This window comes from Nyctereutes procyonoides, unplaced genomic scaffold (genome assembly GCF_905146905.1).
Source record: "Nyctereutes procyonoides isolate TBG_1078 unplaced genomic scaffold, NYPRO_anot_genome, whole genome shotgun sequence".
Classification (NCBI taxonomy): domain Eukaryota; kingdom Metazoa; phylum Chordata; class Mammalia; order Carnivora; family Canidae; genus Nyctereutes; species Nyctereutes procyonoides.
This window is the reverse complement of record NW_026575052.1, coordinates 25,912,503-25,935,590: the sequence shown is the minus strand read 5'-3', so window position 1 is coordinate 25,935,590 and position 23,088 is coordinate 25,912,503. Positions and strand designations below refer to the sequence as shown.

The 23,088-nt window shown below is 38.3% G+C and overlaps 1 protein-coding gene across 3 annotated transcripts in view; it reads left to right on the top strand.

The window, feature by feature from the left end:
* The window catches only part of BBS2 (Bardet-Biedl syndrome 2), a 31,089-nt gene extending 8,001 nt beyond the window's left edge, over positions 1–23,088 (top strand). Inside the window, exons 3-17 of one of the 3 annotated variants that reach the window (XM_055331550.1) lie at positions 1,942–2,067; positions 2,330–2,392; positions 3,144–3,221; positions 5,935–6,039; positions 6,310–6,396; positions 9,410–9,545; positions 9,787–9,926; positions 10,991–11,153; positions 11,241–11,412; positions 11,803–11,932; positions 13,042–13,173; positions 13,669–13,806; positions 14,893–15,005; positions 21,354–21,502; positions 22,561–23,088. In XM_055331550.1, coding sequence (XP_055187525.1) covers positions 1,942–2,067; positions 2,330–2,392; positions 3,144–3,221; positions 5,935–6,039; positions 6,310–6,396; positions 9,410–9,545; positions 9,787–9,926; positions 10,991–11,153; positions 11,241–11,412; positions 11,803–11,932; positions 13,042–13,173; positions 13,669–13,806; positions 14,893–15,005; positions 21,354–21,502; positions 22,561–22,667 — 1,839 coding nt within the window. In that variant the 3' untranslated portion in view covers positions 22,668–23,088. The remainder of the gene's footprint in view (positions 1–1,941; positions 2,068–2,329; positions 2,393–3,143; positions 3,222–5,934; positions 6,040–6,309; positions 6,397–9,409; positions 9,546–9,786; positions 9,927–10,990; positions 11,154–11,240; positions 11,413–11,802; positions 11,933–13,041; positions 13,174–13,668; positions 13,807–14,892; positions 15,006–21,353; positions 21,503–22,560) is intronic. The other 2 variants (XM_055331553.1, XM_055331552.1) reach the window with 2 other exon arrangements.

Below are 23,088 nucleotides of genomic sequence, written 5' to 3'. Positions count from 1 at the left end.
GCATCTGACTCCTGATTTTGGCTCAGGTTATGACCTCATTGTCATGAGATTGAGCCCCACATTGGGCTCTGCACTCAATGTGGAGTCTGCTTGAGATTCTCTCTCTCTGCCTCTCCTCCTGCTTGTGCTAGCTCTCTCTATAATAAATAAATTTAAAAAATGAATATATGGGGTATAAACTCTTATTTATATATGTATATGTAAAATAATATTTACAATATACATAACAAATAATGTATATAACAAATATCTTCTCCTAGTATGTGGCTCATTCCAATAAGTAGGCATCTTTTGATGAGCAAAAGTTTTTGATTTTGTGGAAGTCTAGCTGTTCACTTTTTTTTCTTTAATAGTGATCTTTGTGTTGTTCTGAGAAGTCTTTGACTATTTCAGGATCACAGAGATACTCCTTTGTTTTTATGAGAGACTGAAATTGAGTGTAGTATGTGTATGTGTATATATGTACTTAGAGAAAGATTGATTGGTTTATTTTAAGGAATTGGTTTATGCAGCTGTGGAGCCTGGTAAGTCCAAAATTTGCAGGTTAGGCATCTTCCAGGGAAGAGATGATGTTGAAACTTGAGTCCAGAGACAGTCTGGTCGCAGAATCCTTCCTTGGGGTATGTCAGTGTTTTTTTCTATTAAGACCTTCAACTGATTGGATGAGACCTACCCACATTATAGAGGGCAGTCTGCTTTACCCAGAGTCTGCTGATTTAAATGTTAATCTTGATTCCATTAAAAAAAAAATGCTTTCACAGAAACACCTAGAATAATATTTGATTCAATATCTGGGTACCATGGCCTAGCCACATTGATACATAAAATTAATGATTTCAAGAATGTAGCTCTGCAATTAAAGACTTTTTTAAACGAGATTTTTGATAGGTTTTAGTAAATTGCTCTTTACAAAAACTACTATTTTACACTTTCCCTGCAGAATAGGAGAGTGCCTGTTTTATCACACTCTAATGAACAGGGATTTTATTGTTATTTTTCATCTTTCTGATCTGAAAAATGAAAAATGACATATTGTGAGAATGAAGATTTTCATGTTTGTTGGTGATTTGTATTTCTTGTGAATTTCCTGTTCTATTAAAAATCTTTTTGGCTTGGATGTTTATCCTTTTCTTATTTGTTTTCTATTACCTGTTTTATTTTATTAACAAAACAATTAGCTGTGTGTCTTAGATATTGTAGGTATTTTTTCCAGTTTATTGCCTACCTTTTAACTTTATCTTTTTATTGGCCATTTAGCAGTTTTGATTTCTAATGAATTCTTCTGTCCTTTATAGCCAATCTTTTATTTTTTATGGTTTTCCTACATGAAGATTATATAAACAAGGACTGTTTTCCTGTATAATAAACAATTGGTATTTTCAAAGATGTCCTTGAGTTTTCTAAAAATAAATTAAATTATGCTTATATACTTTATTCAAGAAGTCTGGGGGCACTTATTAATTCTGGATGGTGGGTATGTAGGTATTTGTTTTATTATTCTTTATACTTCTCTGTAACTTTACAATGAAAAAGACTAGTAGTAAGAGAACTAGGTAATAAGTATCAAAAAGGTCTCCATCCAACATGGTTAAAATGGATTACGAAAGCTTGGATGTTAAAAATGCGTAAGTTTGATTCTGCCAAGAATTTGGCCTCTAGAACATGTAGAGAGCCTTGGATTTTGTATTATTTTAGTGGATTAGTGTGAGAGGCCAGGGGCCTGAGTTGATCCTGGGTCTCTGTTCTTCCCTGTGGAAGCACATATAGGCCATGATGACTGTCTTCAATGCATGGCCCTGGCCTGCCTCTCAAGAGACCATGTGGCTTCTCTCAGATGATGACAGAGATTTGAGTATCCAAATAAAAATAAGGATATAGGTTATATACACTGTGCCTTTGCATCACTGTATCTGAGTTTTTATGTCTTTTTTTCCCCCTTAGGTTGCTGATGGAGCCAATGCAATTGTGCTGGGAACACTGGGGGACATCTCCTCTCCTCTTGCCATTATTGGTGGAAATTGTGCTCTGCAGGGTTTTGATCATGAAGGAAATGATCTCTTTTGGACGGTATGAAGAACAAAGCATTCTTTTAATCCTCTTAAACATTTTTACTTTTAAAGTTCTTTATGCTTTGTTTTTGACCATCGACTGTAATGAATAAGAAAAATGAAATAGAACCGTATTTCTAATTCTGTACATTAAAAAAAAAGAATTTTTGTAATTAGAATAATACCCATTGGTGGTTTGTATAATCCTCTTTCATGTAGCTAAAGTATTTGGATTAAGTGAAAAAAGATGGCATATTAATGAGTTTTGGTTTTATTTTCAGGTTACTGGAGATAATGTTCATTCCTTGGCCTTATGTGACTTTGACGGTGATGGTAAGAAAGAGGTGTGTGGAGGAGGAGATACTTATCTTGTGTGTTCAGCTGAATAATTTTCCCATGACAATGAGATTAGTGTTAAGAGAAGTGTTAGCTTCTCGCAGCCGATTTTGGTACCTTCTTACCTAAATGACAAGCTTAACTGGCCTCATTTGTCTTTCTCTTCTTTTGAATAATAAATTACTTGTATTTGTCTAATATCAAGATCAAGGCCATGGTGTTTCAAAGACACAGGACAGGGAGAGGGGGCAGGACAGTTGATGGGGCAACAGCCATATTCCCAATCTTACAACTTGCTTCTGATGCTTTGAAACCATATTATAAGTAGTTTTCAGTTGTGGCTAGCATTCAGGAATCTAAGTTTTAGAGAGTGACCTTTGTTGGTTACTCTAGAAATTAACCTCTTGAGCAGCTGGCAGCATGCTGTGTTGGGCACTGACTTACCTGTGTCTTGTCCATGGCTGCTGCTCTCTGGCATTTGAAACAGCTTCCATCTGCAGGCAGAGGAAGGCACTGAGCCAGGGAAGCATTTTCAGCAGCTTGATGGGAAAACATATTCTGGCAGGATGTGCAGCCCACATGGAGGGCTAAAATCTGTAATGGACCAATAGGTGGAATGTTCCTGAGTATCAGATTACAGGGAACTCTCTGGCTAGCAGTAGTCCCGTAGAAAGTATCATGCCATTCTTCGTTTGATTTATGGAAATTGTGCTGTGTTCACTTGTTGAACTAAAGATGCATCATCCTTTTTCCTTTCAGCTTCTCGTCGGATCAGAGGATTTTGATATCCGAGTTTTTAAAGAAGATGAGATTGTGGCAGAAATGACAGAAACAGAGGTAAGAAATGCCACATCAGAATCATGGTAACTTCGGGCAAGATTGATTAGCACGGTGGAATGTCACATCAGATGAGAGTGCTGGGCTCTCTTCCCTCAACCCAGACAGTTTTGGGGTAAAAACTGGGAATTAAACAGAACTGCACATTACAGAGAAAGACATACTTAAAGATCTGTACCAAGATATATTTTGAGAGTTGGGGGAGGTGGTGGTGGTGGCGGAGAGAAAAAAAGGTATATTTTGAACAGACTGATTAAATAGAGAAAAACTATGGAGTACATAAAGGCCTTTCTTTTAGTGAGTTAATGCATATAGATGATAATAATAACACTAATAATGGCAACCATTTTTTATGCACTTAATATATGCCAGATACTGTTCCAAGTGCTTTATATGAACTAACTCATTTGATCCTGCAACAGCCCTATTAGAAAGATATTATTCCTATTTTACCAACGAGGAAACTGGTATTAAGTTCCTTTGTTAAATTACTGATACATGGTCATGGCCATGCAGTGGTGTGGTCAGGATTTGAACTCTCCCTTGTTTGCCTCCTCATCATCATGTATTAAATGGGATTGAATGAAGTACACAAAAAAGGTTTTTATAACTTTTCCTCTCCAAATTAAATACTTCTTGGGCACATTCCTGTCGATGAACTTAAAATCAGATGTTAGAGGACTTGGCTGGTTTCTCCGTGGTTAGCATTACTCATGTAGTAAAATCTAGAAGAGTTTAAACTTCATTTGCCTACAGATTGCCTTCATCCATTGTAGTTTTGGCATTGTTAGGATATTTATTTGCTGCTGGTTCTCCAGGATTGGGCAAGATGGAAACAGAAAAATGAATTAGGATATTCTGAAAGAAGAAAGGAAAGGAGAAGAACATAAGGGAACAGTGGCTTGTGAACATTAGAAAGAGACAGCAGAGAACAACAGAAGGGAGTCTGAGCAATCAGAATGCTGGGATCCTGCTAAATTTGTTCAGGTTGTGTCTGAGAGTTCAGGTCAGAAAGCTTGAGGGCACTGGCCTCAGTACCTGCCTTAGCCACTTGTCATTACTCCTGGCCACTTACAGAAGCTGTCTAGGAAAGTCAGGCTTCTGTCCCACTAACTACAAAGAAAGACCAAAATGCAAAACCTGCATATTGATATACAAAGTGTTATTCTTGATTTAGCTCATTTACCTTTATCCTATAGTGAGGAGCATAGATTTTTACTTAGTTCTACTACACTTTTTACATATTCACAGTTTTTGTAATTGTAAACTAATAGTTGTAGGTAAAGAAAATTAATGACCCTAATGAAGGCTTAGGGGTTCTGTTTAAGTGTATGTGCTTAACATGTGATTTTTTTGGAGAGTCCTTAGCTTTCATTAGGTTCTTATAGGTATTTGCTATTCCCTCCTTCCCCCTCTTCAAAAAAAAAAAAAAAAGCCAACTTGAATCACTATAAATTCAAATTTATAGTAAATCTTTTCTTACTTAGTGAGAATCATTCAGATTTTGTTGGATTTCTGTTTATTGCCAATACTAGATGTGAGGAGGCTGCATTCTTCAAAACACCTTTTTCCTACATCCTAGAAAAGGACAAGAGACCATGACATAGGGCCAGGGACTTGAGCAGACTCTGGTCCACAAAAGAGAACCTAGTGAATGAATTAATGAAGGACTGAGGGACCAACAGAATCCAGGACTAAGTGTATAAAAATCGGAACTTTTTAAAACTGTTCATTTCAGAGCCATTTTTCTGTCCTTTGGTTTGATTTTGCTCCTAGCTCAAATGTCGTTTCGCAGATCAGCATAATGATAATCCATTTGGCAGATGAACAGTACCGAGTATTGCCAAAAGAATGCCTTGAGCTAAATAATTCTAGAGTCCTACACAGCACTTTGCATTCAGAGTTAAGTGAAGTGGGTGGTTTTGTAGAAAAGCTGTAGGTGTAGAGGAAATTATATAACTATTCTCTGCTTTATACAATTTATTTCTTAATATCTCTTGTATTCATGCCAGAATTAGAAAGTAGATCTGCAGGAGCATAGATATCATTAAACTTTGGCTTTAACTTTAAATAAAGGATAGTTTTGTTCAGGATCTAACTAAAATTTTACCCCTTTAAAGGTGTTAAATCCTTAAACAGTCCTGTAAATATTTCTGTAGGATTTACACATTCTGTGTATTGTTACATATATATACAGAGCCATGTGCTTGGGTTTGCACTTCTTAAAGGATTATATTTTTTTCCTAAAAAACACCTTTCATCTCTAGCAGACAATAAATTATGTTACAGAGAGAAAAGCATGCACATAAAAGATACTCACTTGTGGATTTTGCAAGTCTTTAAAATTTAGACCGTAGGATATTAAAACATTTTGAGTTAGTGTTCATAACAGCATCTGTTATACATTTTCTGTATCTTGCATACTCAATTTATATCATCCTCAATCGCTCAATTTTATTGTTTTTTTAAATGACTTGCTGAAATTTGCCACATAAGCTTGATCCAAAACAGCAAACTTTGTAAGTTTATTTAATTCTGATTACCCAACTCTGAAATAGATGACATGGATCATAGAGAAGAGGAATACATTCCCCTCTAACAGATTTAAATCTAATTTTAACACACTTGGTAGCACAACATGCAATTTTATAAAGCCATACTTTGCATGGAATTGAACCTTAGTGGGAAGATGTGTCTTTGTTATTTCCTGCAGATAATCACCTCTCTTTGCCCCATGTATGGCAGTAGATTTGGTTATGCCCTTTCCAATGGCACAGTTGGAGTTTATGACAAAACAGCCCGATATTGGAGAATTAAAGTGAGTATAATTCAGCTTCCAATATTCAGGGATTTTAATGGTTGTTGAAAGACTTCTTGGGCAGCCTGTGTGGCTCAGTGGTTTAGCGCTGCCTTTGGCCCAGGGCCTAATCCTGGAGACCCGGGATCTAGTCCCATGTCAGGCTCCCTCCATGGAGCCTGCTTCTCCCTCTGCCTGTGTCTCAGCCTCTCTCTCTGTGTTTCTCATGAATAAATAAATAAAATCTTAAAAAAAAAGACTTCTGGACTAATTATTGAAATTCTTTTTCAGTCCAAAAATCATGCCATGAGCATTCATGCTTTTGACCTTAATTCTGATGGAGTGTGTGAACTGATAACTGGTTGGTCCAATGGGAAGGTAAGTTTCAGGTATAATTCAGAGGACTAGTTGTTTGAGGCATATTGGCTGCATGACTCAGAACCAATAACATGAGCATATAACCTTGTCGTCCTTGGCTGTGCTTTCAAAGTTAACTTCATAATCTTTGCAACACTACAAGTTAGTGAGTCTCTTTTTGGTCTTAAAAGCCCATTGGGAGAAAATTTGGGAGAAGATCTTTCTAAGTCTCTTCCTTGAAGAAATGAGAATGCATTTAATCGGGTTGATCATAGGTGTGGGACAGTAAAAAAGGAATTTTAGTAAGCAAGTAATGAGCTGTTTGTATAGCTCTTCTCTAATAAATCTTTAAGACTGTCTGAAAACTTAGAATTAATGGGAAGAATCATGTTATCATATTGTTTCCCCAGCTATAAAATTTGAAATAAAATCTTTTTGCTTTCTTTCCTTTTTTAAGTTCAGATCAGAATTTTCTGCAGACTTCTGGCAAGTCAGGATTGTCTTGTTAGAAACTGCCTAAGTAGCTGCCAGATCTCCATGGGTACCATTTGCCCTAGCTTCCTTATGTGACAGTGCTGAATTGCCTGAAGAAGATCAGATAATTCCTGCCCTTGTATGTATGGCGGTAGATTTGGTTATGCCCATATGTCTATATGTCACATCTATATGTCCCATTCTTCTTTGATTTTTCTTTGTTTTTGGCCAGGACCTTGTAACCTTCCTTTGGTGTTGTATGAAGAACAGGTTCTACAAAAATGTTGTGTTGGTTCCTGATTCTTTACCTGGTTTTGTCTTTGGCATGGGCAATAAAAATGATAAGGGAAGACTGGGGCACCTGGGTGGCTTGGTCAGTTAAGCATCTGCCTCTTGATGTCAGCTCAGGTCATGATCTTGGGATCATGGGATCGAGCCTCACATCTGGTCTCTGTGCTTAGTGGGGAGTCTGCTTGAGATTCTCTCTCTGCCTCTGCCCCTCCTACCATGTACAGTCTTTGTCTCTCAAATAAATAAATAAATCTTTTAAAAAAATAAAAAGTAATTATAAGGGAAGTCTGTGCTCCTTAGTAAGAAACATGGAAATTATAAAATGGACCATATTCTGGGGGGAATATAAACACAAATTATAAATATAAATTAAATTATTATGATTGATTCAATAATTAGAAACTATTAGACTTGAGAAGTTATCAAAAATTACCTTAAAAAAAAGTTGCCTTCACGGAGGGGGACACTTGACGGGATGAGCACTGGGTGTTATTCTGTATGTTGGTAAATTGAACACCAATAAAAATTAATTTATAAAAAAAAAAAAGTTGCCTTCAAATATGACTGTGGACCTAGATGTTTTTAGAGTTAAATGCTTTCAAAATTTTAAGGAATTTCTATTATATAATCTTCCAGAACATAAAAAGAGATAAGAAAGAAAATTAACACTGTTTATTATATAAGGAGAAAAACTGATAATTACATTTAACAGAAATAGCATATAAAAGGGAAAAAAATAAAAGGGAAAATATACAGATCCAACATGTGATTATAGGTGTAGAAATACTAAATGAATGCAAACAACCGATTAACTTTGCATTTAGTAGGTCCTTTGTTGAGTTGGAGGGCCATTCTCTCCTCCAGGGCAAAACATCCATGCTGGATAAAGCAAAAGAGCAGAATATCCCTAGAAATACAAATGAATACAAATATTCATTTGTGGCCTTGCTTCTTAGTAAATTAAACTCTCTTATTTGTAGAATGTTGTGTAAATGCAGAAGCAAGGTCAGTTCAGTCTGAGAGGATTTATTTTTTTTTTTAAAGTAGTCTCTGCAGTCAGCATGGGGCTTGAACTCGTGACCATGAGATCAAGAGTTACATGTTCCACCAAAGAACCAGCCAGTTGACCTGAGAGTAGTATTAATGTGCTAAGGGCTTTGGTAAATCCAGGCCACTCATTACTTCACAAACTTTAGCATCGATGATTATCAGGCTTTTATGTGTTGTTGTTGTTATTAAGAGCGTGGATACTTGGATGTGAATTCTGCAGACAGAGGTAGGAGCCAGTAGTAGGCTGTGATCTAAATGACTTTATTTTTGTTGTTGTTGTTGCAAAGTTTTGCCCTTGAACAGACAAAAATACTGAATGGCACTAGCTACTGAAATGATTGCTCTACCGGATTTTCTATAGCTACCCTTTTATTGATAACACCTATTCTTGCTTGAAACAGAAGTCATTTTAAGCACTTATTCTTCATTGTTGTTTTTCAGATGCATTTGTTTCATTTATTTCTCTTTGCCTTTCTTGGAAAGAGGAGGCTCCGTGAGGATAGGGGGGCCCTCTGCAGTATCTAAGTAGTTTTTACATGGAAGAGTGACTCTTAAATGAGATTATTATACAAGATGATATGATGGAAAGTTGAGCTAACTTGGTGTTTTTCACACTTTAAATGTAAATATATTTTATACACATATATGATAAAGATAAGGCTTTTATACAGAACCAACATTTCCTGTGCACATCTATATTTCAGGCTCTGTTCGAAGTGCTTTAATGTATTAACTTTTTAGGCCTCATTCTGGCCCTGTGGGATGTAGGCGTAGTTATTTTCCTCAGGTTCTTGTTCTTGACCTCCCAGATCGGGAGATCAAGTATGGAATGGTTAAGAGATATTCCCATGATCCCACAGATAGTAAGTGGCAGAGCTGGAATATGAACCCAGATAGTTTGGACTCGCCCTATGCTATATATATAAGAACTGGAAACCCATTTCTCCAGATGAAATATTATGTAAAGGTCAATGTGTAAAACAGCTTTTATTTATAAAGAAGAAAGTATAGCTGGTTGTGGCCCCTTATGGTCCCCTTGGCCCCAGGATTCATAGCTGACTCCTGAGAAGCCACGGGGCTCCATGGAACACTCTTGAAAACTGCTAGACTAGCTGACCTTTAAAGCTGATTTTGACTTTAAAATCTTGTGGGTATTTTCCTTTTTAAACTACAGCATAAGCTATTTTTCAAGTTCTTATTTTTTTTTTTTTTTTTTTAGGTTGATGCTCGAAGTGACCGAACTGGGGAGGTCATCTTTAAAGACAACTTTTCTTCTGCAATTGCTGGTGTGCTAGAGGGAGATTACCGGATGGACGGTCACCCACAGCTGATCTGCTGCTCAGTGGACGGGGAAAGTAAATTGGGACAGGAAAAATCCTTGTAAAGTTAGATTTTCAATTTGATTGGGTCAGAACACCAGGCAGTTCCACTATGAAGTGTTTGTATGGATATCCTGTCATCCTAATAAATTCACCTAGATGGGAGGATGAGAACTTAAGGTTTTGGCTTTTAAGAACAGACAGTTGATGATTAAAAGGAGACCTGGCTATGCTGATGTATTCTTCAATCTGGTGAGGGTTTTCTCCTTTTGTTCAGTCCGGGGCTACCTGCCTGGCACGGCTGAGATGAGAGGGAACCTCATGGACACCAGCGTAGAACAGGACCTGATCCGAGAGCTGAGTCAGAAAAAACAGAATCTGTTGCTAGAACTCCGTAACTACGAGGAAAATGCCAAGGTAGGTCCTCATATGGGAGGGGAAATGCAGTCTGGAAAGGTGGGAACTGCAAGTGTGGAAGAGGACTAGGTGTCAGCATCTACACAGCGGGACCCCTTTCATACCCACTGGTGGAAGTGGGGATTGCTTCGGCCTTTTTGCCAGAGTCAGAGGTGAGAGGGCATGTGTTCTTTAACCTGGAAATCCTGCCTCCGTGCAGCTGGACTATAGAAGTATTTGCATAAGTGTCCAGAGACGTTTATGGCAGCACTATTTAAAAAAAATTTTTTTTAAAGATTTTATTTATTCATACATGAGAGAGAGAGAGAGAGAGAGAGGCAGAGACACAGGCAGAGGGAGAAGCAGGCTCCCTACTGGGAGCCGGATGTGGAACTCGATCCAGGACTCCAGGACCACACCCCGGGCCCGAAGGCAGGTGCTCAGGCGCTGAGCCACCCAGGCGTCCCAGGGCAGCACTCTTTGTAGCAGTGAATGGTTGGAAGCAACTGAAATGTTGATCCATAGGAGGGAGTGTGCTGGGGGATATTAAGCAGCTCAGGAGAATGAGGTATGTGTACTTGGACTAAGATGGAAGGATATCTGTGGCCTTACTGAGAGAAAGAATGCAAGAACAATATGTATAGAATATCTCTTACCTTTCCCAAAAACAAATAACATCAGAGTTGACAACCACAATACCTCTGTGTGTGCGTGTGTGTTTGTGTGTGTGTGTACCAGGCTGGCTGGAGGATGAACCAAGAGGTGGGACTTTGATTGGTCTTGTCATGGGTAATTATATTTGAATTTATTATACTAAGTGCATTAATTTGGTATTTTAAAAGAATACCACCAAAAAAACTATAAAAGGCATGTTGGGATACAGTGGACCCTAACCACAGAAAGGGACAGGGTATTTTTTTCCTTTGGGAAGAGGTCAGATAGAGAGAGGGAGTGATAATGAAGTGAGTCTTCTGAATTCTAAAGAATCAGATTAATATCATGATTGAGAGTCAGTCTTTTGAAGCCAAATGGCCATATTATTTAGAATTGACATTAGTTCACTGCTTTGGTGACTGAGCTGGAAGTGGGAGGATGTTTTGCAGGCTGAATCGAGCAGTCCACTGAATGAGGCTGATGGGTCTCGGGGCATCATCCCAGCCAATACCAAGCTCCACACCGCCCTCTCAGTCAATCTGGGACATGAGACCCAGGCTGCTCATGCAGAATTGTGTATTTCCACCTCTAATGGTAAGAAATTATTTATAGCTGGCATCTGTGGACACATGTGCCATCTTGGAGTGGTTCTTGAACTGCCGTTTTGTCTTTTCTCTGCAGACACCATCATCCGAGCAGTACTGATTTTTGCTGAGGGAATTTTTCTAGGTGAAAGCCACGTGGTACACCCCAGCATTCACAACCTTTCCAGCTCCATCCGCATCCCGATTACACCTCCCAAAGATGTCCCTGTGGATCTGCACTTGAAAACCTTCGTGGGTTACAGAAGCAGGTGACCCTTTGCAAGGCACAGTTCATGTCTAGCCAGCATTTAGAGGAGAGACAATGGGTAGATATTCTATTGTGCCATGGATTTTGGCAGACCAAAGGAGCCATTGCTGGTTCTACCCACCCAGGCAAGATTTCCCATGACCTTTACTTCCCTAATTGGAAATTTTTTCAAAAATAAAAAAAAGGGCATTTTAAACCCTTGGTGCACGTATGTGTATGTATAAGACTCATGTTATCTCTGATCCCAAGCCCATTACTGTAGTACTTAACCCTCAAGTTTTTTTTTTTTTTCCCTTCAACGAAACCCCCTAGTTATTTTCTGGGCCTTGCATTTTGAAATAATATTCCATGCAATCCATTTCTTTTCTTGTGTTCCCCTTGTTGACCATAGCACCCAGTTTCATGTATTTGAACTGACAAGACAGCTCCCCCGCTTCTCCATGTATGCACTGACCAGCCCTGACCCTGCCAGAGAGCCCCTCAGCTATGTCAACTTTGTCATTGCAGAACGTGCACAGAGGGTGAGTGTCTGGCTCTTCTCTTTCAGTATTTTTGCACTTTAGAATCCTTTGGATGTTCTTTCATAGAAGGGGGAAATGACATGAATGAGTTAATTATGTAATTATGACATGAAAGTGGCAGGTAGTTTGGCGTTGGCTTTTAATTTGTGACAAAAATACTGCTAAAATATCTTCTCTCACTTTGAAAACGTACATGCCTTATTTACTTGAGCAATCCTTGGTTACAGGTAAATTCTTGCTGGCTTCTAATTCCTCTCTTTCATTTGTCATGGTCTTGGTGTACTTGTCTTGACCCAGTGTTCCAAGAGGAACCTGCTTCAAAATGGAAAGAGTGTGGGAGTTGGAGCTGGGAACATTTTGGGTTCAGATGCTACCTTAACTAATTAAATTCTTAGTGATTTCTTAGCGCTGTCAGCCCCCACCAATCCAGGCCTCAATTCCCTTATCAGTAAGGGAGGAGAGTCCCACCTCACAGGGGCCCCTGCAGATTACAAACTTGGTGTGACAGTGTCTTATATAGTGTAAAGGACTAACACACGTGGCCTTTAACCTTGGCTGGTCTTCAGAAATCTCAGGGAGGCTTTTTTAGCCCCATAGATTTTCCCTTAGATGCTTATGTAGAACCTGTGCTGCTACCCATGTAGCATTATTGTCATGAATATTAAAACTTACTTTCTACTTCTTGCATGTGGGTGTATCTCTGTGTCTGTCTCTCATGCGTGTGCATGTGTACTTCATTTAAATTTTGCTTCAAGGATGGAATGGGATAGTTTTAAGCAGCCTACACTGTCCAGGATATCACTACCGAAAAGCTACTGAATAAATAGACTTGACATCATACCTGAAGCATTTCTACATTCCATATAAGATTATGTCTATATTGAAAATGCTCTTTAGTCATGGCATGCTGTGGGGCCAGGCATTATGAATATTACTTAAGATCATGTATGGTGTGGGAAAAAGGAATGTGATTAGTGTGTTCTTGAGGGGATGGGGTGTGAAAAAAAATTCTTTGTTTTTTTTTATAAAGCAATAAATCTAGAAAGAAGGATAATTCTTAAGAATGTACTTTAAAAATAGAAGTTCATTTCACCCTATTCATTTTTAAGGTTGTTATATGGCTCAACCAGAACTTCCTGTTACCAGAAGACACTAACATTCAAAATGCTCCATTTCAAGTGTGTTTCACATCCTTACGGAATGGTGGCCAGCTGTATATAAAGATAAAACTTAGTGGAGAGGTAACGTTTACTGTCATGGGCATAGATTTCTTATGGAATATTTACCATTCAGGGCAAAGTGAGGGGTGGCACCAATCTCATGGTTGTAAAACTGTGTGTTTCAGCATAGTCTGTTCATGTTAATTGTTTTAGACACTGGGGTGTCATCTAGAATGGTGGTGTTCTGTCTTCCTCCATCCTTCCTTTCAGCCCTTCCTTGTGTAACTTGGGAAGGAATGGGGGTACAGAGGTGAAGAAAAACATTTTCAATATTTAAATGATTTTCTTGTTTAGTTTACAAGGCCAGACGATTGATCTTTTAGTCTGCTGCTAGAATCGTAAGGCACATGGTTTGTAATTTCCTCCAGGGCTAAACCCTATCTTATTTACCACCACATATACATTTAGGTTCAATAAATGTGTTGAACATGGAGAAATTCCGGGACTGCTTCAGCTGGGTTTGTCTTTAATATCTGAGGATGCTAAACTCGTCTCTTTTGTTTTCCCCCTGGATAGATCACTGTAAATACTGATGATATCGACTTGGCTGGTGATATCATCCAGTCGATGGCATCATTTTTTGCTATTGAAGACCTTCAAGTAGAAGCAGATTTCCCTGTCTACTTTGAGGAATTACGAAAGGTGCTAATTAAGGTGAGGGCACCCACTGGATGCATTTGTGAGAATGTGGTAGTGTCATAATACTTGAAATGTTTCTCTAAGTAGATGAACAGTACCACAAACATGTGTATGTTATATGACAGTCATATTTTAAAGAACTTTTGAAAATTGTTAAACTTCAACTAGTTTTATAGGGTTCTCTATTTAAAGGATTTCTTTTATAAAAGTGAATGGTTTAGCTATAGACCACTCTGCTCTCTTTGTTTGGTTTAGGGGGATACTTTTTTAAAATTTTTATTTTTTAAACTTTATGTATTTATTCATGAGAGACAGAAAGAGAGAGGCAGACACTTAGGCAGAGGGAGAAGCAGGCTCCCTGTGGGGAGTCTGATGCGGGACTTGATCCCAGGACCCTGGAATCATGATCTGAGCCAAAGGCAGACACTCAACCACTGAGCCACCCAGGCATCCTGGATATTTTTTTTTAAGATTTTATTTATTTGATAGAGAGAGAGCATGAGCTGGGGGAGTGGCAGGCAGATGGAGAGGGAGAAGTAGGCTCCCCGCAGAGCAAGGAGCTCAATGCAGGGCTCGATCTCAGGACCCTGAGATCATGACTTGAGTTGAAGACAGACACTTAACCGACTGAGCAACCCAAATGCCCCTAAGAAGATACGATACTTAAAAAAAAAATATGTCATATTAACCTTTTCCTTTGCTAGCCCTTCATCTTATCTGTTGCATTTACCTTGCTTTGTTGGTTGAGTGCTTTCCAACAACCCAAATTCAAAAGAAAAAAAGAAAAAAAGAAAAATAAGGATCATAACTGGCCCTAAATTGTAACATTCTTACTCCAGATCTCTAAAATATTATGTGTGTTGCTAGGGCTGCTCAATGGTAAGACATGGAAAGATCCAGGTGGAATATCATCTTGAGTGTTGGAGGCAGCACAGGCTAATTATTTCACTGATGAGGTAAAACAATGAGGGATAGTCGAGACGGTACAGATGAATAGGGAAAGAGAAGGGCCTCTGTATATGGCAGAGTGTTTTCTCAGTCTGACTAGTTTTCAAGAAGTCTGTGGGGTCTTTTTAATTCTTGAGTGTTCATCATCTTCAGGTGGATGAATATCATTCAGTGCATCAGAAGCTCAGTGCTGAGATGGCTGATAATTCTAACCTGATCCGAAGTTTGCTGGTCCGAGCTGAAGATGCTCGTCTGATGAGGGACATGTGAGTATCTGCCAGGCTAGGACAGGTACAGGGTAAAAATGTCAGCAACATGGAATATCAGTTCTCAGGTGCTACCGGTAGCAGTGTGAATTGGTACGGTGGCTTTGGACAGTAACTTGGCATTATCACTGAAGGTGATGTGCATTCCCTAGGACCCAGCAATTCTGATTTATAACCTAGAGAGACTTGTCTTGGCATATGAACCAGGATATTTGTACAGGAATGTTCATCAGGCATTGTTCATAAGAATCCCAATGTGGAAACAGTCCAAACTAGCATCAGCAATATGATGGCTAAACTGTGATACAATGGCACGATGGAATATGACATGCAATGAGAATACATCTGTCTCAGTGACATGTGACAACATGGACAAATCTTACAGGCATAAGGGAGATTGAAAGAAGTCTCAAAAGAATGTATATAAATACTTCCCTTTATGTAGTTTGGAAACACAACACTAAAGTGTATCACTTGGGAGGCATACATAGACGATGAAGATACAAGGAAATGCAGGGAAGTGATTATCATATGAGACAGTATTCTCTCTTAGGGGAAGAGGGACTGGGTTCAGAAAGACCCCATTGGGAAGCTTCGGGGATGTCGCAGTGTCCCATTTCTGGACTTGGTTTACAAACATTTGTTCTGTGAACTTTTCTGAATGTGTATTACATTTTACAATAAAAGTTAAAGATGTGCAGATCTAGCTTCTTGCCTAATTTATCTTGGCATGCAAAGGTACTGAAGTGGACTTAGTACAATAGGTAACCAGAGGTAGATGAAATTTATGTATATGCATTAGAGGCTAGAGTTGGCCTTGGAGTGCTGCTGTGCTTTTTCCTGAAAGGCCTGAGTTGTTGGCATATATATTAAAATGGTGTTGCTCAGAAGTAAGTGATTTTTGAAATAATCATATTGCTGAAAATTTCGAATATGTACAAAAGCAGATTAAGTAATACAGTGATTTCCTATATACCCACCACCTAGCTTCAGTAGTCATCACATCCTGGCCTATCTGGTCTCCTTGCTGCACTCACCTTGTTCCTCTCCCAGGCACTGGGCTATTTGAAAGAAAATTCCAGACATCATATCCTCTCAGCCACAAATATTTCAGATAGTAAGCCTTTAAAAAACAATAACCATGTTATGGCACTTAGGAAAAGAATTTTTTTTTAAGATTTTATTTATTCGTGAGAGACACACAGAGCAGCAGAGGCAGAGGGAGAAGCAGGCTCCATGCAGGGAGCCTGATGTGGGACTCCATCCTGGGTCTCCAGGATCAGGCCCTGGGCTGAAGGTGGCGCTAAACCATTGAGCCACCTGGTGGCTCTTGGTGAGCCACCAAGAATGAGCCATTCTTGCTGCCCAAGAATTTCTTAATATCACAAAATAACCTAGTCATTATTTAATTTTCCCAGTTGTCTCGTAAGTCTTCATGTGTTTTGTTTTTTTAAAGTGAAGACAAAAGATTAAGTCTCTTGTAATCCACATGTTTGTTTGCTCTTTTCCCCAGCCCATTTTGGATTTTGCTGATTGCATCTTTGTGGTCATGTTTACTAGTATTCTTTCGTCCCCTGTATTTCTCTTAAAGTGATAGGTAGATGTAGAGGCCTGATCAGATTCAGGTTCAGTTTTTTCACAGGAAAACTTCTTAGTTGGTGCTGTGTACGTACTTCCACGAGGGAGCATGTGATGCCTGGTTGTCTCTTTCTGTTCTATTCTCAGTCATTAATGACCATTGCCTAGATCTTTTATTTCTTTTGGAGTTTGCAAAAACAGTGATATTCTAATTGTTACTTTTTCTTCATTTTTTTTTTAGTTTAAATACTTCTGTAAAGCATAATATTCCCTTATGAATTAGTGATTATTTGGTTCCCTGAGGTATAGTTTGTAAGGAAAGACAGATTATTTATCAGCTTTATTTTTTTAAAATATTTTATTTATTTATTCATGAGAATACACAGAGAGGAGAGAGAGAGAGAGGCAGAGACACAGGCAGAGGGAGAAGCAGGCTCCATGCAGGGAGCCCGATGTGGGACTCGATCCCAGGTCTCCAGGATCATGCCCTGGGCTGAAGGTGGCGCTAAACCGCTGAGCCACCTGGGCTGCCCTATCAGCTTTAAAATAATGAGTTCAGGAGTACCTGAGTGGCTCAGTCGGTTGAACATCCAACTCTTGATCTGAGCTCAGGGTTTGTTTGTTTTTTAAGATTTTACTTATTTGAGAGAGAGAGAGAGAGAGAGAGAGAGAGAGAGATTGAAAGCACACGAGCGCACAAGCAGCAGGGAGAGGCAGAGGGAGAGGGAGAAGCAGACTCCCTGTTGAGCTGGGAGCCCAACATGGGGCTTTGTCCCAGGACCCTGGGATGATGACTTGAGCTAAAGGTAGACACTTAATCAGTTGAACCACTCAGGTACCCCTGAGCTCAGGTTTTGATCTCAGGGCTCAAGCCCCATGTTGGGCTCATGCAGGGCATGGAGCCTACTTAAATAGAAGAAATATAGGTATAATAATAAAATAATGATTTGATTCTCTAGCATCCTCCATGTTGACTGGTGAGATTTTTAAATCCTTATAAACTCATGTATTTTATTTAACATATTTAATTAATGTACTTCAATCCATTTCAGTTATTCTGTATGATGGCTAAATTGTCCTGTCTTTGGCCAGTGGGAACCTTTTCAGGTTGTCTATAGCTACCTTTGGACATAGCCAATATTCTATTAGGTCCATGTCTTCTTGTACAAGACGTTTTAGGCTTATCTGGTACATTTGTTCTGAATCTGGAATCAGCCATTTCTCTAAGGAGCCTTGGTTTCTTTTTAGTGAGAAATGGTATTTAGAGATCATAGTCTGCACATTAGAAGTGTTCATTGCTGCTTGGTTGGTCACTGTTTCTAGGACTTTTCAATGGATAGAGCCAGGCTCTAATTTCAGATTTATGAATGCAGGCTCTCAGCTTTGATCTTAAAGCTGTAACTCTTCTTTTTCACATTGGAAATCATGGCTCTAACCAGTATCCACATGAGTATTTGCTAGAATAATACTAATATTACCTACCATCAATAGTATGGTTGAAAACAGCACAAAAATTTTTTTCTAGTTTTTTGTGTCTTTAGAGTATATTCCAGTGGGAATTTTTAGTCAATTTGTTGTATTTGAAGTAATACCCCTCTTTCTGGTTATGCCACAAATTTGATACATAGTTAGGCTCATTTGGTTCATTTTGCTTTTGGTCTTGCAAGAACTACATTTTTTCCTTTTTGGTTTAATTTTATTACACATTTATTAAAACTTTTATGTGGTTCCAAAGTCACCTCTATAAACCAGTGTGCAGCAAAGTCTCACTTCTAATTCCTGTCACCTCCATCCTGTTCCCTCAGTTTCACTGTACATAACCAGTCAAAATTTGAAAACACACACACACACACACACACACATATACACACACACACACACACACATTCACATTCACATCTCTGCCCTCACTAGATAAATCATAGCATGTTACTCTTCTCCATCTGGCTTTTTACACTTAAAAATATGGTGGTCACTCCATAGTCATGTACAGAGATACTTCTTGTTGTTTTTACAGTTGTCCAGTACTCATTCTCTGGATGTTTATTCAGTCAATTCCTTACATTTGGGTTGGTCTTTTGCTGTTACAGAGAATGCTGCAACCATAGCTTTGTTATATAATCTTTTCATATTTTGCTGAGGTATCTTTGGGAAAAAGTCCTGAGATGGAATTGCCAGAGTAAATGAGACTTACATCTAGAATTTTGCAAGATATGCCAAATTCTCCTCTGTAGGTGTGATACCATTTTGCATTCTCCTAAGTAATATATGAGAGTGCCTGTTTCTCTTTCGCCTTGCCCATGGAGTATGTTGGCATACTCTTAAGATATTTACCAACTCAATGGCTGAGAAATGGTTTCATTGTAGTTTTCATTTTCATTTGTTTTATTGTGAGCAGTGTTGAGCATCTTTTCATTATTTTAAGGGCCACTTGTATTTATTTCTTTCTGTGTGTGAACTATTTATTTTGCATGTATTAATCCCTTGTGATGAGATGCAATATTTTTTCAGTTTGTTATTTATATTCGTCCTTTGCTTAGATTTTTAAAAATTTATTTTTGCTTTTGCCATGTAACAGCTCTTTAAAGTTTTTATGTGGTCAAATGGGTCACTAACTAAACTTCTACTCTGAGGCTGGAGAATAAATCACCTATTTCTTTTGCTTTTAGTACTTGTATGTTTTCCTTTTTTACATTTACTCCTTTGCAGTTGGAATTTATCCTGGTTGGCATAACAGTGATAAATTCAGTTTCTCTTTTCCTGGGCATTTTAATACTATTACTTTAGAAGTCCATTTTCCCACTGATTTGATTTGAGATGCTTCCCTTTACCATGTATCATATTTCCATAGGCACTTAGGTCTATTTCTGGATTTCCTGTCCTGTTCTATTGGTCTGTCTTGTCTCTTTATTTGACAGTACCATTCTTTTCTGTATTGAAGCTTTGTGTGTTTCCTGCTATGGCCAGCTGCCCCTCCTCCCAGCCCGTTAGTCTTCCTTGTCATGGTTTTCCTGGCCACTTACGTTCACTTTTCCAGTGAACTTTCTCATCAGTTGTTTTAGGCTCCAGAAAAAAAAAAGGTAGGTGTTTTTAGTGCGATTGTGTTAAATTTATTAACAGGGTCATTATATGTGTTTGAGTCATGTTTTAGGTCTTTCGTTTAGGTATTAGCTATTTCTCATTAAATGTATGCCCAAGTATTTTTGGCAATTGTAAATAGGATCTTTCTTCCACATTACATCTTCTGGGTTTGTTTTTTTTTTTTTTTTGTCTGAATTTGTGAACACTGCTGAGTTCCGTATATTAATTCTATATCTACTACTTTACTAAATTATGTATAGTTTAGTTTTTCCAGATGTGAGTTTGTATCCTTTGTAAATTGAGCTTCTTTTGTCTCTTACTTTGCAATTCATTTGCTTCCCATCGATGTCTTTGAGGTATATGAGGTGCTTGCTTTTTCTGGCCATTTTTTAAATCTCTAGGGCCCCTGTTCTACTCTGTTATTTTTTTTTCTTCTTTTTCAGTCCGAGAGCTGTTGCTGACTTTAGGCATTTGAGTGCTAAACTGGGGGAAGTGACCACCAACCTCTAAAAACCTCTAAATCCCTTTTTTAGCTGAATTTTTTCTATCTATCTATCTATCCATCCATCCATCCAACTCAGTTGATATATAATTTACTATAGCCACGCAGAAAATTCACCCTTCTCGGGTTTACAGTTCAGTAAAATTTGAGAAACATATAAAATTATGTTTCTTTTACCACAATCAAGATGTAGAATATTTCCATCACCCTTGCGCCTCTCTGCATCAGTACCTCCTAAGCTTCAGTCCAGGTGCCCACTGACCTGATTTCTCTCCCTGTAGTTTTGCCTTTTCCAAAATGTCATAAACACAGAATCACATAGTATATGCCTTTTGATTTTGGCTTCTAATGCTTTTGAGATTCATCCATGTTGATGCATATGTCAGTAATTTGTTTCATTTTATTGCTGGCTACAGTACTATTCCACTGAGTGGACATACCATACTTTGTTTATCCACTCACTGATTGACAATGGGTTGTTTCCCAACTTCAGTGATTGTGAATAAAGCTGCTATAAACATTTGCATATGGTTTTTTACAGACATGTTTTCACTTATTTTGGGTAAATACTTATAATGGGATTCCTGGGTTGTACAGTAAATGTATGTTTAACTTTATAAGAAACTGCCCATTTTACAAAATAGCTGTACCATCTTGCATTCCCATCAGCAGTGGGGGAGAGTTGCAGTTGCTCCACATCCTTGCCAGCATTTGTCTTTATCAGTTTATTTTATTTTGATCATTTTCATTGACATATAGTAATGTCTCAGTGCAGTTTTAATTTTAAGCCATTGTTTTTAACACCTTGGTAAGATTTGAAGCTGAATTTGTTAGTTGCCTAAAAATATTAAGAATAAAGTCACTTTTGCCCACTGAGTATTAATCAGAAATGTTGAAGCTGGCTTTTTGCCTTGCCTACTTTTCCTTATCCCCTAACACAGGGAGCAGTTAATAATGTTGGTTTCTAAATTCAAACCATGGACTAATAACCAAGAGAGCCCCCTTGTCTTCCATTTATCTGGAAGAAATGGAATATTTTGATGAAACTTCTCGGTGTTTCAAAGCATACACTTCAAAGTTAAAAAAATTTGGTGTTTTTATGTGGGAGAGATATTTGCGGTTTTTTCATCTAAGCTACTGCCGTATTGAGTTACAGTGATATTAATACACTTCTGTCGATTTAACAGGAAAACCATGAAGAACCGCTACATGGAACTGTATGACCTTAACAGAGACTTGTTAAATGGATACAAAATTCGCTGTAACAACCACACAGAACTCTTGGGAAACCTAAAAGCAGTAAATCAGGCCATTCAAAGAGCAGGTCGTCTGCGGGGTAAGTCTCTTTTTGTAGCACTGTAAGCAGTCTGTAATTTGGGGGTTAGGGCACTTAGAGGTAGTGGTAGGTTCTAGAATTCATATTGGGGCCAACAGCAGTATACCTTTAACACCAAGCTTGGCCTTAGTCAATTGAGTTTGGTCAGCCTGTTGTTTGGCTTTAGTCAGTTTGCAGACTTCAGAGAGAAAGAACACTTTCAGCCCCCTTTTTTTTTTTTTTTTTTTTTTTTTTTAATTTTTTTTTATTTATTTATGATAGTCACAGAGAGAGAGAGAGAGGCAGAGACACAGGCAGAGGGAGAAGCAGGCTCCATGCACCGGGAGCCCGATGTGGGATTCGATCCCGGGTCTCCAGGATCGCGCCCTGGGCCAAAGGCAGGCGCCAAACCGCTGCGCCACCCAGGGATCCCTCAGCCCCCTTTTTTTAGATCTTGCTGTATCTTCCAAGAAAAACCTAGTGACATAGACAAATACCCAAGGGAAAGCCCTAAATATACCTGTTTTTTTAAAAAGGGAGATTAAAAAAAAATAAAATAAAAAGGGAGATTGAAAATTAATGAGCTAAGTGTCAAACTTAAAATACAGAAAATATAAAAAGAACAGTAAATAAATCAAAGAAAGCAGAAATGTAGCCAGAGATTTATACCTGAAATCTATTCTCACCTCCTTTTAGAAATGATCTTTGCTTGGGCGCCTGGCTGGCTCAGTCTGCGATTCTTGATCTCGGGGTCATGAGCTTGAGCCCTATGTTGGGTATAGAGGTTACTTAAAAATAAAATCTTTAGGAAAAAAAATTTTTGCTAGGCAGATATAAGCTTTGATCCTGTTCTATAAAACTGACTTCATATCTAGGTTTGAGATGGTCCCTTGGTTTGGTTTGTTATCAATTCCCTCACAAAGTTATTCTTTTTAGGTAGTGGTAAGATAAATTAAATTTGCACACCATATATCTCTTTTCTACCCTAGTTTTATGCTGTTTTAAAGCTAGCCTCTAAATTATAATTTCACTTTTAATAATCTTTTGGATTGTACTGATTTGATGTTTCATCCGCACAGTTGGAAAACCAAAGAACCAAGTGATCACTGCTTGTCGGGATGCGATTCGAAGCAACAACATCAACACGCTGTTCAGAATCATGCGTGTGGGAACAGCTTCTTCTTAGGAAAGATTAGGTAATGGAGTTCCTAGAAAGGGTTTTTCCCTAAAAATCGAGTCTAGTTTGCTTGGATCACATCCTGGTGAACCCAGGTGCTAAAAATGGCAATAGCCTTGGTGAGTGATACATGCAAGGCAACCACTGCATCTGAAAAGTGTATCTTTCTATTTTTAGAATCAGTTGCACTGTTACCAGATAATACCAGGTTTGTGTAGAGGAGGGGGATATCTTTGAAATGTAAGGGCTTCAAAGTCCATTTTTTTCTGTATGTATGTAAAGTTGGTGTATAGATGTATAGATACATCTTCTTCCTTTAAATTTAATTGAATTTGTAATTAAAATGTTTTTTTCATTAAAATTTAAGAGTTGCACTTTGTGTTGACTGTAAAATCACCACTGTATTAGATTTCATAAGCCATCTGTATGA